This window comes from Scophthalmus maximus, chromosome 18, assembly GCF_022379125.1.
Source record: "Scophthalmus maximus strain ysfricsl-2021 chromosome 18, ASM2237912v1, whole genome shotgun sequence".
Lineage (NCBI taxonomy): Eukaryota > Metazoa > Chordata > Actinopteri > Pleuronectiformes > Scophthalmidae > Scophthalmus > Scophthalmus maximus.
In genome coordinates, this window is record NC_061532.1 from 11,929,343 (window position 1) to 11,945,164 (window position 15,822).

The 15,822-nt window shown below is 38.6% G+C and overlaps 1 protein-coding gene across 1 annotated transcript in view; it reads left to right on the forward strand.

Moving 5' to 3' along the window:
• The window catches only part of fig4a (FIG4 phosphoinositide 5-phosphatase a), a 37,776-nt gene that overhangs the window by 2,570 nt on the left and 19,384 nt on the right, over window positions 1-15,822 (forward strand). Inside the window, exons 4-13 of the mRNA XM_035616723.2 lie at window positions 813-936; window positions 3,322-3,478; window positions 3,922-3,972; window positions 4,684-4,847; window positions 6,118-6,246; window positions 7,717-7,817; window positions 8,633-8,795; window positions 11,289-11,386; window positions 13,748-13,881; window positions 14,727-14,843. Of these exons, the coding sequence (XP_035472616.1) occupies window positions 813-936; window positions 3,322-3,478; window positions 3,922-3,972; window positions 4,684-4,847; window positions 6,118-6,246; window positions 7,717-7,817; window positions 8,633-8,795; window positions 11,289-11,386; window positions 13,748-13,881; window positions 14,727-14,843 (1,238 nt within the window). The remainder of the gene's footprint in view (window positions 1-812; window positions 937-3,321; window positions 3,479-3,921; window positions 3,973-4,683; window positions 4,848-6,117; window positions 6,247-7,716; window positions 7,818-8,632; window positions 8,796-11,288; window positions 11,387-13,747; window positions 13,882-14,726; window positions 14,844-15,822) is intronic.

Here is a 15,822-nt window from a genome sequence, read left to right on the forward strand (position 1 = left end):
ATGGTGTGTTTGTTGTTAAGAAGCATCCATGAGTAATTATCCTACACCCTACGCTCCCATTCCTGCAGATATTGCGCTGACCTCGGTAAATGGTGTTCATCCAACCAGAGTAGGATGAAGAAGGGGAGGTTTAAAGCAGGAAGCCGCCTCATCTTACACTCTCTCTCAGTTCATGTATGAGGGAAGCTGACACAGGCATAATGAAATAAAAAAGCCCTATAGAATCTCTTTATATTTCAGAGATGATTAAAGATTATACAGTGAGTTGGAGAACCAAAGTAATTCAATAACATCACTGAAGTTTACAGTGGAAAGCATGTAATTCCACAAATAAACAAGAAATGCACTCCCAAAGACATTGTTACGTAGTGCAGCATAGTGCAGAGGAAATTAATTCTATAATATGAATTCAGAAAGTTCCTGTGCAGATAACGTGTGTTTAGTATTTGGTGTTTGTGCATTTGTCCCTTCGAACCGGATTATAACAATTACAGTTACTGTTTATTCATCACAACATTGCTGGAAGGAAGTGGATAGCAGCTAATCAATTTTTGGCTTAATCGCTTCACTGAGGATCAATCTAAACCCCTTTTTAGAAAATTTGGAGCCATTGATTATACAAGGCCTGTTAGCCATTTACTTATTATTGTAAATCTCTCTGGCTTTGAATATGGTTATTAGTTGGAAATTAGCTGCCCATAAGCCGCACATTTTTTTTTTTTTATTATTTTTTTATTTTATTTTCTGAAATGTACCAATTGGAAATTTTGCACAAACATGAAGTGTGTGTGTGTGTGTGTATTTGGTTGTAGCATGTGTACAGCCAGCAAGAAGTCCATGAATTGCTGGGCCGCCTGGATTTGGGCAACCGCACCAAAATTGTCCAAAAGGGTTCCTCGGGTCTGTCCAGAGCTGTTTCAGCCTTTGGGATTGTGGGTGAGTGCAGTCGCTCTACTCTCCTTCCTGAGCCATTGTAAAGCCTTTGGTAAATTCTCTGTATTGAGTGTGAAAAGAATATAACATGGCAAGATGTTTTTTGAATACTTAAATTACACTATTACACTTAAAAATTATCTCAACACTTTTTGGTTTAAACTTTCTGTCTGCTCCTTATATGAAAGACACGATTTCATCATACAATAACTGTGTAACTGATCACATTTAGCCAACTGTGTACTGTACATCCTTGTGTTTGCTCCCCAGTTGCTGTGAGGAAACTAAAGTAACTGGTGTCACAGAGCTGTGAATTTCACTTATCTCCTGTATGTTCAGTCCTGAAGTCCTGACCTACATTTTGTGTTATGCACTTTCTGATATGCATCAGAACCCGTCATTATTAATCCTAGATCATTTCTCTGTATAGTTTCTTCCTCCCTGTACTTATTATATACTAAATCAAAACTTCAACCTGATTATTGGGCCAGATGAAAAATTAAGAGATCGTGAAAGTTGTTAGAATTTATCCTCTTGGGAACCTGAATGTCTGTATGAAATACCACGGCAATCCATTCAATAGTTGTGGAGATATTTTACTGAAAACCATAATGCTAGAGAAACAAAGTTTCACAGCAATCTATCCAGTAGTTTTTGAGATATTTTGGTGGATGGACTGTCTGACTGATATTGTCATCCATCAACGGTCTCACTGTACCTTTCACTTTCCATTTCATCCCGTGTCACTGTGTGTTTAAACATATCCAATTCTGGCCAAGGAAGATGACAGCAACTGTAATCTAATATTGACATGGCTCCAAGAGGAACACATCAAATATAACATTCAATCCCGCTCCTATTTAAATAAGCGTTGTAAAAATATACTTTTGAGATTAAATCCAGCATCATTGTTGAGGCTGTAGATGGGTCGGTCACACTGACACAGACTGATCCTGACTTTGACATCTGCCTAAATAAATGAGATGTTGTTTTTTCCACTGTGCCCTTATGCAATCTTTGATCACAAAGTAATTTTGTCATAGGGGGTAAAAGAGAGATGCAGTCATATTGAGTAAAGTGTATCCGGAGAGCCCCCTTTGCCAGGAACCTTTCTTATTTCAGTATGTAATGAATACCGTTATTGTAAGTACATGTTTATTTTTATTCACATCCATCTGCCAGTTTTTGTCAGTCTGACCCATCTCATGGCACCAAGAATCACAACGAACTGACATAGGTGTTGTGAGTCAGCAAAGCCACAAGAGGACTGTGGAAGTATAGATAGATAGATAGATAGATATCGGACATGAATACAATTTCCAGCTTTTAAATGGGCGTTTATTAACATGGATGCGACATTAAAACCAACTTGGCTCTTAATGTTATGCGAGAGCCTGAAAACCAAACAAACACAGATGCCCTACATATGTCAGCGTTTGTAGTTCTAGATTATTAAACCCAATTATAATGATTATAGTGCTATATTGGGAATCCACACTTTTTAACCCACCATACAACCCATTCTGCAATGTAATGTGGATGCAGCATTTTTGGATTTTCCTTGCCCGGCAAACACCTACATCTTTCATAAACAATGATCCCAGTTTATAATAATAAATATTTGGAGTCTCCGATCGCAAAAGTATTTGACTGATCAGACCTGGGTTAATAAGTCCAGTTTTAGAAAGATCCATTCAGAGCTAGAAATGCATCTGTTTCCCCAAATCGAGTACTACTCCCAGTGACTGAATATTTTTTTTATTTATTCATACATACAATATTTAATATTTTGTTATTTGATTATTTGTATGCAAAAACAATGTGAACCGTATCTTCCTCACTTATTAGCTCACAGAACAATGGTGCTGGAGCATCTGTGATTGTAAACGGTTCAGTTGAGTAAGCACGTTTTTCTCGGTTGCAAAATTGCATCCTTCACACAATTCCATTGTTCACAGATTAGTCTTACTAGTAATATAATTAAATGGAACATGTCTGAGAGGCACCCTTACCGACCGTGATAAGGGAAATATTGCTTATCATATTCCGACCCCAAAAAAACATCATCCACATCTATCTATCTAATGAATGTCACAGATGACAAGGTAGCTCATCAAAAGCTGAAAGAGTATTTTTGACTATGTTGCACTATCTGGGTCAGATTTTGAATTATGTAATACTGAATGGATTGGAGTGAATAGTATGACACACAAACATGTGATCTCATGATCCACCTCAAAAAGTAGTTCACTTGTTTGTTTTATCTAAGCTGTAGCTGATTTTTTCAGGCAGTAAAACATTTTACCTACCAAGGTAATGTGGAAAAAGTTAAATCTGAAAGATTTGAAATTCTTGACTGTTTTTTTTGTTTTGTTTTGTTTTATACAGGATTTGTTCGTTTCCTGGAGGGATACTACATTGTGTTGATCACCAAGCGAAGAAAGATGGCCGACATCGGTGGCCACTCCATCTACAAAATTGAGGACACCAGCATGATCTACATCCCAAATGATTCTGTCAGGGTCACACACCCCGATGAAGCAAGGTACTGTCTTGTTCTTTCCAACTGGGGAAATTAAAAATATGTCAGTTTAAAAGGAATATCATTTATTTATGAACACAAAACCTTAGGAATTGCTTTATAGAATTGATATGAACACGTTGTCAGCATTCAAGATGATCAAATATACTGTAGCTCATCTACATTAATGATTATGCAAAATGGCATTGAGATTGTAAAGTTTGCTTATTTGATCGTGTGTAATGTAAGTGCATGGATTACATTATTGACTAATTTTTGTATTACTGGTGCTGCTGACAATGAAAGGCATCTTGCTTGTCTCCTTGGTATTTTTGTACAAAGTATGTTCTTGTTCAATGATGGTGATAAAACCACTTAACTCAAAGTCAATGAAGTAGCAGATTTAATGAAATTGAATCATTCAAATCGTTTTCTTGCTCACAAGATTTAGATTTTTACTTTTATAGATATGTGCGGATCTTTCAGAATGTGGACCTCTCCAGTAACTTCTACTTCAGGTAAGAACAAATGATTAGTCCACATTTTCTGTGGAAAAAAGAAAAAAGAAAAAAAGAAGTGAAGTTTGGTAGAAAGTTAGGAGACATGGAACAAATAACTTTTTGACTTCGACTTTGTTGCATTCAATAAACAAAATCTGTACTCATGATTGTCTCTGTGCACGTCTATTCACTGTTTGCACTGTAATGCTTACGAGCATTGAGATGAATAAAAACCCAAGATGTTTTTCAGGATCAAATCTAATTTTCTCAAGATGTCATGAACTCGACACAAGGCTGGATGAGTCCAGAAAATAAGCCCAGTAACATCTAAAAATGGCATTAGTTTATTTTGACCTTTTGTTTGCACACTGCCTGAAGATGTTATTGAATGTTTTCAATGTTTCAGTGAATTAATGCAAATGTTTCATGGCCTCTATATCAGTTTGTTTTTGTTTTAAGCAAGCAGCCTCTTAGTTGGTTAAAAAAAAAAAGCAAAAAGGTGATAGCATGTCTTTACTATGAGTAGTTCACTCATATAAGCAAGTAAGGAAAACATGATTCAGGTCTCATTTGGCTTGTGTCACATTGACCATGTATATGTACCTGTATGTATTCTTACACAGCTTGCAAAAGTGCAAACTTTATTTCTGTGCTTTGGCTGAATTAAATTCTTTATGGGACCTTACAGGCCGCACTTGTTTAAAATGACTTTGCTGTTGTACCCTGCAGCTACAGCTATGACCTGAGCCACTCCCTGCAGTACAACCTGACTTTGCTGCAGAGGCCTTATGAACAGTGGTTGTCGGCTGCGTCCTCCGCTGAGGAAGAGGTACACACAAAGAGTATGCAGGACAGCTTTGACATCTTTGAAGACGAGGGTTTGCCTACACAAGGTGAGCAGACGTTGAGCTATAGTTTTTATATTTACCTCTGCCAAGGAGGGCATGTTTTTATCCACATTTTTTCACTCTCTTTAACATGGCGAGATGGGGTTTTAGCCTCGGTGGGGGTTATTCACTCTCCGAGCGCCCTTCTTTATTTAATTCCATAGACAGGAGAAGACCTTGGTTAAAAGTTTTTTGAAAGGTTTTAATTGGTGATGGTGAAATGAAGCTTCATGAAACGCTGAACCATTCCAGCAAAATGTATTATCAGTCAGGTTCAGTTAACTGAAGTGTGAATATTGAGTCGTCAGTATGATATGTGGGCAAAGAACACGTACAATGGAAAACTATTTTTATGAAGATATAACAGTTTCTCAACTGTTTTAAAACAAGATCATTTCCTTTTTTTTAAAACGGATTTCCTCTGCCTATGAGAACAATCCTACACAAGGCACGGATGAGGCTAGAAACCCAACTGTCGGCTTGAAAAGGCATCAGTAAATTAATTTCTCTCCTAATATTTCAGTGGCTCATTAAGCTGTAATGATGCTTATTGGATGAAATAAGATTAAGGTGTTTCCAAATTGGAGAAGTCTTTATTTTCCTTGGTGGATCCATCACAAATACAACCCAGGCACTGGCATGCAAAATGCCAGTCAGTGTCATCTACCAAAAATTATGAAAATGCGTCTCTCCTCTCAGAGTTAAATGTTGCTCCATCATTGGAATCACCACCAAAAGCAGCCATGTGGTACAGATGGTTCATCAGCCATCCTCAGCTTTTATACATTTTTAGGGTGACTATTGTACCGCCCAAATATTATTGCCCTACAATCCACATTATACCTAAATTCCCGTCCCATCCATATAATTTTCTTCTAAATATATTTTTTCTTCTAGATATTCAAAGTTATAGATTACAGGAACGAAATCATGCTTTTGTAGCTGTCTGACTATTATTAATATTACAATTTGAGGCTAGTAACTAGAGAAAACTTGGTAAGTAAATTTAGCTTCAGTTTTTGGTAGGTTTGCCTTAATCTTGCTGAAGTTACCAAAATCCATTGATAAAAAACTTGACTTGGCTCATGTGTTCTGTGATTTTATGATGTTTATTTCAGCGCATGTATATGATGAATCCTATTTTAAGCAGTTTACTAATGTTTCTAAATATGTTTTCATTTCACGGCCTTCGTCGTGTCATTTTATCTTATCTGAATCTGATTCCAGTTCAGTGAAAATAATCCAGAGGTGTTTACTTCCTACTCTTCCGCCGCAGTTGTTTACGGCCTCCACAACGAGCCGTACTACAAATACGTGTGGAACGGGAAGCTGCTGGAGCGAGTCAAGGACATAGTGCATCACGACTGGCTCATGTATATAATCCATGGCTTTTGTGGCCAGTCCAGTATCCTTTCAGCACTGTGACTTACAGCTGTGTATATGTGTGCTTTTTAAAAAAAAAAAAACTGGCATTATCAATTTGTGGTTTGGGGTTTTAAAAGAAACTGTATCCATGTAAAAAATGTATATATCTTTTCATTAGATTGCAATGCTATGATTATATAAAATACATAGGCTACACCAGCAGAAGACCACCTGTTGAACTGTGCTCAGCCTGCAGCAGAGCACGTGGAGCAAACTGTGAGCGAGAGTGTGTGATTCACCACAAAACTGCAGGATCATTTCTTGTTTCCTCTTAGGGCTCTAACAAAACAAGTATGATGCCAATTAAGCAACGGTCATTAAGTATGTAAACACAATAATCTCTCCATCTGTTGTCTGTGGGGGGAAAAGCAGTATCAAACACTGTGCATATTTAATCAGATGAGAGTTTGAGATGGCTTTTCTTTTTGGATGGAAGACGAGACTCTGTTTTGTAAATGCAAGGACACATCATTTTGTGCTCATGCTAATATTTTTGTCTTTCATTTACGTGCATTTGCTTTTAAGTCTTCACCAGACACAGATAGTGTACCAGGGATTTGTATTAGGCTCTACATTAATAATTTCCTCAGGATTTGTTTTACAGAGCTTTTGTTGTATTGATGCATGGGTTACTGCTGCAGATGGGCTTTGGGCTAGTCTGGAGCTGAATAAACAGTCTGATTTATTACGGTAAAAGTCTGCCTTAGGTTACCTATACTAATAGGTTACCCGCCTGTGTGTTGTGCTGTAAAATGCAGCAGATAGATTGACAAGTTGGAGTGCTTTTTACTGTCAGTGCTCTTGGAAACTGTTTGGCCTTCAGTGCTGTTTTTCTGAGAGAGTGAGAATGCCAATGGGTGCAATAATGGAAGACTGGGCGAATAGGGTAAATACAGAAATGTATAGCCGACGAAGAGACACTGAGGGCGACGAGAAAAGTGCATTCTTGAAAGATGTAATAAGACGGTGTGGGTGGAGAAAACGGAGACATTGAGCCTCAGTGATAAATTAATGTATATAGTATGTGGTGCACTTAGGGTGACAAATAACCTCTTCATGTTTCGTGTTAAATTCACCGGTTAGGACATAAAATATTAAACACAATGATGTTGTGTTTATTTCTTTTCCATAGTCTACCAAAATAGGAAAGAAAATCTGTTATAGACTTGATATTAGATATTACATTGAATAGTAGGTTAATTGTTTCAAAAAAATTTTTTTTCAACAAATCAATGGTATAATTTATGTTGCAATATATGTAAATGAGTTATACTTTACACCCACTGTTTTTCGGCTTGTAGTGTTACATCTACCATACTGTATGTTTCAGTTGATCAGTGATAATATATAGAATATTAAACCAGTGATGTACATGGATTTATGTACAGCAGGTTATCATGTAATGCCGCCAGTGTTTTTTTTTTATTCCTCCTTTACCCACCAACTACAGAGCTTCTGATCTACGGCCGACCGGTTCACATCACCCTCATTGCCAGGCGATCCAGCAAATTTGCCGGGACCCGCTTCCTCAAAAGAGGAGCCAACTGTGAGGTACAGCTGTTGCCGAGGCAACGGGGAAGAACGGATAGTGGAGAAGGGCTGAGGGGCCTCTGGGATGATTGAGATGACTCAGGTTGATCACAGGGGGTTAATTTTGATCTGCTGCCTCTCCCTTGTATGGTTGTCTGTGTGGGTGAGCGGCTGGAGGAGGGATGAACTTCAGGAAAAAAACAAACAGATTTTATGTGTCTATTTGGACTGCCACACAGATATTATGCTGAATTCTTTTTTCACAGTTTCGCGCTATAAAACTAGTCTCACTAAAAGGTTAATTCTGGAGCTGGTCTGGAGCTTTCAATCACATCACCTTCAACAGCACAGAGCGTTTGACAAGTTTTCCCTCAGTTTTGGAATTTCCATTTTTTTCCTGAGCCCTTGGAAGAAATCTTTGTCCATGTCTATCTTGATCATGTCCTAGGGTTAGGAACAAATAATATGAATAAAGGTATATCTTATCTTATCTTCTGTCAATGAAGATCATGTGATATGACCAAAAGGTTAAGAACAGCCTGAAGTTCACAATTCATTCTTGACCTTGGAAATAACATTTTAGTAGCTGTTGAGGAGCTTTCTGTCACATCACATGGTCTTTATTTGCAGAGGGCCATGATCGAGATTCAGATCGCCAATTCAGCATGGAAGAGAATCCTTTGAAGTGCTTAAAGCAATAAAAGAAATAAAAACATCTACAATTCTGTGATATGATCCAAAGCTCCAGACAAGCTACTAAATGGACTTGTGGTTCATGTGAGTTTCTTTTTAGAAACCTTTTTTAAGGTTTCGTTGTGCTTTTCTTTTGTTTCTAGGGGGATGTGGCTAATGAGGTCGAGACAGAGCAGATTGTCCATGACGCCTCAGTTATGTCTTTCACGGCAGGAAGTTACTCTTCATACGTCCAGGTGCGAGGTTCAGTCCCACTCTACTGGTCCCAGGACATTTCCACCATGATGCCAAAACCCCCGATACGATGTAAGACTACTGTTTACACTTGACACCTCTCTTACTTCAGCAGCCTCTATGTTGTCCAGTGTCAGATACATGTATGTGTTACATTATCATAAGAAAGCGGTATAATGGCTTTGCTTTATAATGGGAACGAGTTCCTCTTTGAACAGCAGACAGTACCACAGCAGGTATTGCTAGTTGTTTCATAATGCTCAATGTATTCATTCTAGCAGCTACCAAGGACCAGAAATAACCTTGTAGGCACAGAAGAATAATGTAATCAGAACACATAAATTAAAATAAGACAGTGTCTTTCTACCAGGGCCATTCTTATCATACTCTGGCACAAAGATAAAAAATAGATAAAAAGACAGGTAAGGGCAGGACACCTCTTATCAATTTTCCTGTTTCATTACAAGCTGGATACAAACACAAAACCAGGGCCAGGGGGAGGTGATCAGGTCCCTTAAACTTATGACACTGGAGACAGCTGTGTGCGTTTGTGTGTGTGTTTTGACTGGAGGACATTGCTGTTTGCATGTGTACAATGTCTATTATATCATAATCCCCTCTCAGTATGCCCTTTAATTTATCCTTAGATGACACATCCCTGTGTAAAATACACCGAGCGTGTCCCTAAGATCCCTCAGTTTATCAATTTACCTCATCTTTCTGGTCCCACTCTGATGCTTAAAGACTGTCCTCATCTGCCCAATTCTTGCAAAATCGCTTTTCACCATGTGAACCTTCGAATCGGCTCAATTTGTTTCTAAGCTAAACTGAGCTAACCAGCTGTGGCTCTCAGGTACAGAGTATTATTCTCAGAATGTTAAACATGTCCTTTAAAATGTTGTCTGCTTTAACATGCATATCTGCTCTTGTTTGGACACAAAAATCTCAAATACAAAGAGAAAAGATTGTTTATGCCATGTCCTTGCATTAACCATTCAAAATGCCTTTGGTTTTCTGTCTACGTTAAATGACAGCTTGTTTTCATACAGGCAAAAAAAAGGTTGTTTTAATTAAACTATTTGCTTAAAACAGGGATATCATCATAGGCAGATGGTCACAGTAATGATGAGACAGCAGCCCACTACACAATACTAGAGCCACAGACTTTGAACAGCCCAAATTAGTTTTTCCTGTTTAAGTGTCAGCCTTTATCATCGAACTTACAAACTTGAGCCCACAAACTTGAGCAACATCCACAAGTTCTCCACTCTCAGCTTGGAGGCTTGATAGAAAATTAGCTTCTCAGCTGCAGCACATTAAACTTATTAAAGAAATTGTTAGACATTGAGGAAGTACGCTTACTTGCTTTCCTGCTGAGAGATGGTTTTTGAAGATAGATGCCACTCGCATGCCTCATGCCTGGCTAAGTGTTCCAGTATCGATCTTTTCATCTAATTCCCAGCAAAATGGAAAATAAGCATATTTACTTTTCTTTGTGCTTTTTTTTTCTTAAATATTCTCCCAAATTGAATTATGGTTAGTTCAGATCCCTGTGTGGTCCTTACTTTTTAACAATATACTGCTACCAAAAATGCTGTCTGCCAGTGGCTTATGAGCTACAGATTGCTTATTGTGAAACTGACATGAAACCTCAGCCATGCAAAACTAGGTGCAGCTCAGATCAGACTGATGATCGGCCTTTGTTCACTAATATTAAAATGATTTTGATGGGGGCTACATAGAATAACATCAGACAAGTCAAGGTCAGCGACGCGGCTCGGAGACAGCTAGAGCACATTTGTCTGCATCACAGGATGAACTGCTCCGCTGCCTGTCTTTGCAAAGACATTTGAGACTAATGGTTACGTAATTATCTATATAAAGTCTTTATGACTGTCCTGAAGTGGGCAAAATGTCTCCGTTGTGAGGGAGATGACCTTAATGGGTGACTCCTCTTCATCACCATCGTCACTGTCAACACTCCCTTCCCAAGGTACAATAAAAACTTTATAGGGTGCCAGCTCTGATCACCCCGGAGGCCTAAGCTGCTGTGCATCAGACAAAACAATGATGATGAAATAGTAGTGGAGTGAATTTGTACAGTTTGTGCCAGACCCTGTTTTATCGTCAGTTTTGAGAGACTGTTCGGGATAAACTGTGGAAAGATCTGACCTATTTCCTTCAATATTGCTTTTGGCTGCTTCACTGGTCCAATTTGACAGCTGGCAGCAGGTGTGGGACTCTTCGTGAGTGGCAAATGGAGGCATTAAACATTATTTTTTGAAAATAAAGAATGAATAGAAGACTGGAAATGGAAGTGGACGTATTAAACAGTGGGACAATACGCTGGAACAAAGGCAGGGGTCAGTTACTTTGTTGCTCAGTGTGGACGTCACAGTCCAGTATTACGCTTATAACCCAGAATTTGGGGCTCATGGTCTCCTGGGAGCAGTGCTGTGTCCTACACTCATTGACAGATCAGATTTTCAGATTGTAGCTTTGTAGCAACATGTGATAACCTTTAACGCCCTAAATGTTGAGTAACCGATTTGCCCTCTCTTTCAGTGGACCAAGCGGACCCATACGCACACATAGCTGCCCTCCATTTTGACCAGATGCTGCAGCGGTTTGGCTCTCCGATTATCATCCTCAACCTGGTCAAGGTAGCTCACATGCACACACACATTTCTTTCTAGGTCCTCAATTCAGCTTTAGGAAATTCAAATACTGTATATGGTTCTCCCTCCCTCACTCTCTTGACCAACGGGAATAAAAAGAACAAAACTGACATCCCATTAGAAAGACAAAGAATTTGAATGATTAACTGGCACATTTAAGTACATTTTCATTCAGTCATCAAGAAAGTGCTTTCAACTAACACATTAAAACTTTCACAATGAATTACATTTCTAGTTAGCAGGGATCATGCTGGAGGACGCTTCTAAAGAATTAATTCTGGACAGCTTCTGTAATAAGACTTGGGATCTGTGTCTACACTGGATGTTGAATACCTACAGCAGTTTGAAATCATATGCTTGAATGCAATGAGATATAATTATTTGAGGGCTCGCACCTCATTTTTTTTCCTTTTTAGCTACAGTTACATTATATCAACCTAAATTTACTTGGTAAGATTCATGTTGTAAAAACACTGGTATTTTCTCAGGGTGAGGATCATATGAGCTGCAGATGTGTATCATTGTGAATTGTTGATGTGGATTTGAAGTAAATATGTGTCTCTTGATTATATACACTGTGCCAGGGCCTGTCAAAACACTCAACAGGTCACTATCTAATAAGGACGTGATTGTGTAATTGCCCAAGCACTCGATTTGAAATTGGGGATTAACGGTTGTTTGTGGCTGGTGATACTAGCAGTTGAAATACTCCCTTGTACATTGATCTCCCTGTGCACTGCAGTGAAAACAGTAACACAAACACAGCTTGTCGTCACTCCCACACATTTGGGCATGCGTCTATACACTGTGGCTCAGTCACGTTGTCACCCATGAGGGGAGACTGTGAGACAAGGGACCAATCACAGACCTCAGATGTCTGCACAAGCCGCAGCCATGTGATATTTGCAGATTGTGGGGAGTGAGGGAGGGGACCCCCTGCTTATGCACCACACCCTCTTCCATATCCCAGTGAGAAAGGAAGAGGAAGGAAGGAGCAATTGACTATAAAATCATGACAGTCCATCTCTCCATGGTGGCGACGGGTCGGTGGAGCCATGTCAACCTCGGGCATGGGTGCATGATTTTTTCATGGGTTAGTGTGCAATTCTCAGTGTGTATGTTGAGAAAGAAAGAGAGGAAAAGTGAGAGCGCACATGGCCAAGCATGTGAATCACTTTTCCATGTGGCTAACTTAATTAGACTCCATTTGTTTTGACTTTGGGAGATAACATTTACTCTACTCACATTTTTTAAAATATATTTCATTTATAAACTTTAATTTCATTAGAATAATCTCAAAACATCAAACTCCCTCTTTTCTTGGAGAGAATCCCATCCAAATGATGTTATTGTGTAAAGCCGTTCTGTAAAATAATCAGTGCTCATTTCCCTCCATTAAAATGTCCATGATTAACTCCCTCCTGTAAGAACACGTGCTTGTGTTCTCTCATGATCAATGAACTTCGCACACGTATGTCCGTGATTATTACTGTGGCATTAATGCCTGTGAATACATGCTTATTTATATATGATCATGTGTAATGTATTCTAGTCTATGTGTGTGTTTGCACTGGTAATGTGACTGGTTGCTCTGTTGCTCTGCCACTGAGGGATGTGTCGAAGGAGATCTGAGCTGCTAATGATGCATCCAATGCATGGGTGCATGGATATGCTGCTGATGACCATTCTTTGGCAAGATTTTTTTTTACACAATTTTGCAAAGTAGATCATAATTATTTTATTGAAATTTCTTACCTCCCATATTTGCTTTTAGTAGTCCGGTATATTCTAGATGCCCATGTTTTTATTCGTAAGAAACTTGATCATAATGCTGTTTCACTTTTGCATGCAATATTTACCGGTACATCAAAGAAAAATTGCTCTAAAGCAGTTTGACAGAACAGTTCCAAATTGGCTAAACTACATTTTGGATTAAAAAAAAGATTATTTGTCTTCTCAAACTTGCACAAATTTACCCTTATTCATTTTCAATTACTGTATTTTGATTCCAAACGATGGATCGGCTCTTTCACACGTTGCAGCATGAATCAATCATATCTTCTCATCACATGTGCCCCATTTATCTGCATCGTTGATTCTTTGTTCTGTTTTTGTCTGAGGTCACTGTGTGTAGGTAGCCTCAATGTATCTTGGTGAATGCATCAAAGAGAAACCGTCTGTCACATGTCCGATGATATTTGTACGTGTACTCAAGGGATCTCAAAGCAGCTGGAAGTCTATTATATAGCTGTACACTAACAGCGTTAAATAGGCTCTTCTTAGCTTCTTGGAGATAGAACCAACGTCATACATGTGATATAGTGTATTTCCTCTCTTGTGCTACAGAAGCGGGAGAAAAGGAAACACGAGAAGATTCTGAGTGAAGAGCTCTATCCAGCTGTGATCAACCTAAACCAATTCCTCCCTCCAGAGCACTGCATCGAATACATTGCCTGGGACATGGCTCGCTACACCAAGAGGTTGTAATGACAAATGTGACAATGTAGTGAGCTTAAATTCACTTATAACCCAGATTTGCTCCTGTATTTTTTTTACTGTCTAAATTTCCATCTCACTTACGCTTATCCAGCATCACTTAAATAACTGAATAAGCAAATGAAGTGTTGAGGGGATTCCACCGTTTTTGTCTGAATTGAACACAATGCAACATTTACAGTACAACAGACGGAGAAGATATTTCATTTTTCTCAGATCTTGTCCAATATGCTGTTTCAATTTTAAAAAAACAAGCAAACATTAACTTATGGTGTGTTCAGACCAAATTCAAAGGCGAGAACAAGATCTAGTAGCTAACTAGAGCTGTTTTCAAATATGAACTCCGAAAAAATGTCCGGAAAATTTGCCGTTCGCATGTCGAACACATCAATATGGAAGATGTCTGGAGCAACATTTATGGTCATTTGCGTTCTCACAAGCATCCCCTCCAGACTAAATGCAATTCTGACTGCAGTTTAGGAGGCTTTGGATTACCCCTGTATTGTATTTTCCAGCTTTTCTGGTGCTTTTTGATATTTTCTTTTTTTTACAAAACACTGTTTTGATTAAAGAGTAGTTTTGTATTTTCGAGAATTCAAAAACAAAATTTGCCCTCCTGAAATTCCTACAGAATTCCTACAGAAATATTGTTGCAGCCATAATATCCGCCGGACGGGAATCTATGTCAGAATCCCATTTGTGATCAGTGTTCATATTACAATAGTCAAAGGTATTGTACATGATCTGTGTTACTCAGAGACACTGAAATCGTTTTTTCTTTTGTTCAGAAAATACTAATTTGAACTTTTTTTCTCAATTTTTTTCTTAGTAAATTGTGCAACGTCCTTGACCGTCTGAGTATGATAGCGGAGAATGTGGTGAAGCGAACAGGTTTCTTCATTAATCAATCCAACTTCTACTGTCACACCCTCAGACCAGATGACAGGTGAGTCTCTTCTAACTCTACAGTATATATGTTTCTCGTATAAACAGAGGAAACACAAACAATTTCATACCAAATTTTTTTGCTTTATATTTTTTGCGTTGATTATGAAGCTAACAGTAAAATAACATCCAAACCTGTTCAAAAGCTGACATGACCAACATCTTTGGGCACTTTTACATGAGCAAGAGAACTGTTTAAATAATTAGATGGCACAGTGGGTCAAAATTAGGTGACATAATGCATAATTGATAATAATAAAACTGTAAGAAAAAATTATTTTACCAGGCACAATGTGCAAGGCCACATCACCTTTTTTCTGCATTTGCATATCAGAGTTACTGAGTGAGTGCATTCATATTTGTATTCATACTTATCCAGAATCATACTATATCCGACAATGGTTAATTTTGAAACTCTCCAGATATGAATTCTTAATGGAAATTATGCCTGATGGCAGTTGTGTCGCAGGGACTTTTTTTTGATAATGACCTGAATAGATTGCCGTCCATGTACTTAATGCATTGGTCTCCCATTGTCTTCATGTCTTAATCACGTTCACACAACATTACCATTCTGTTACATAACCCAACGACCATGCCATGGTCAGTATTTATTACCCCGTCTCTTGCATTACCTAATGGTGTCTCAATTTCTTTCTTACACACTCTCTCACTTCACACTCATGCACACAGTCCCCTGATCCCATGTACACGCACGAACGCACGCACGCACGCACGCACGCACGCACGCACGCACACACACGTACGCACACGCGCGCGCACACACACAAAGAAAACCCTCATGAGCATTAATGGAGATGCACTAATGATTATTGCTCTTGTTGCCACATGCACAAGTTACCTGATGAATAATAAAGAGCATCAGGGATTTGTTCCTTACTATCTTTGTCTATTCTCTCCACCTCACTTTACACATTGACATTTTCATTGTACAGACAGTACATACTACAATTGTTCAT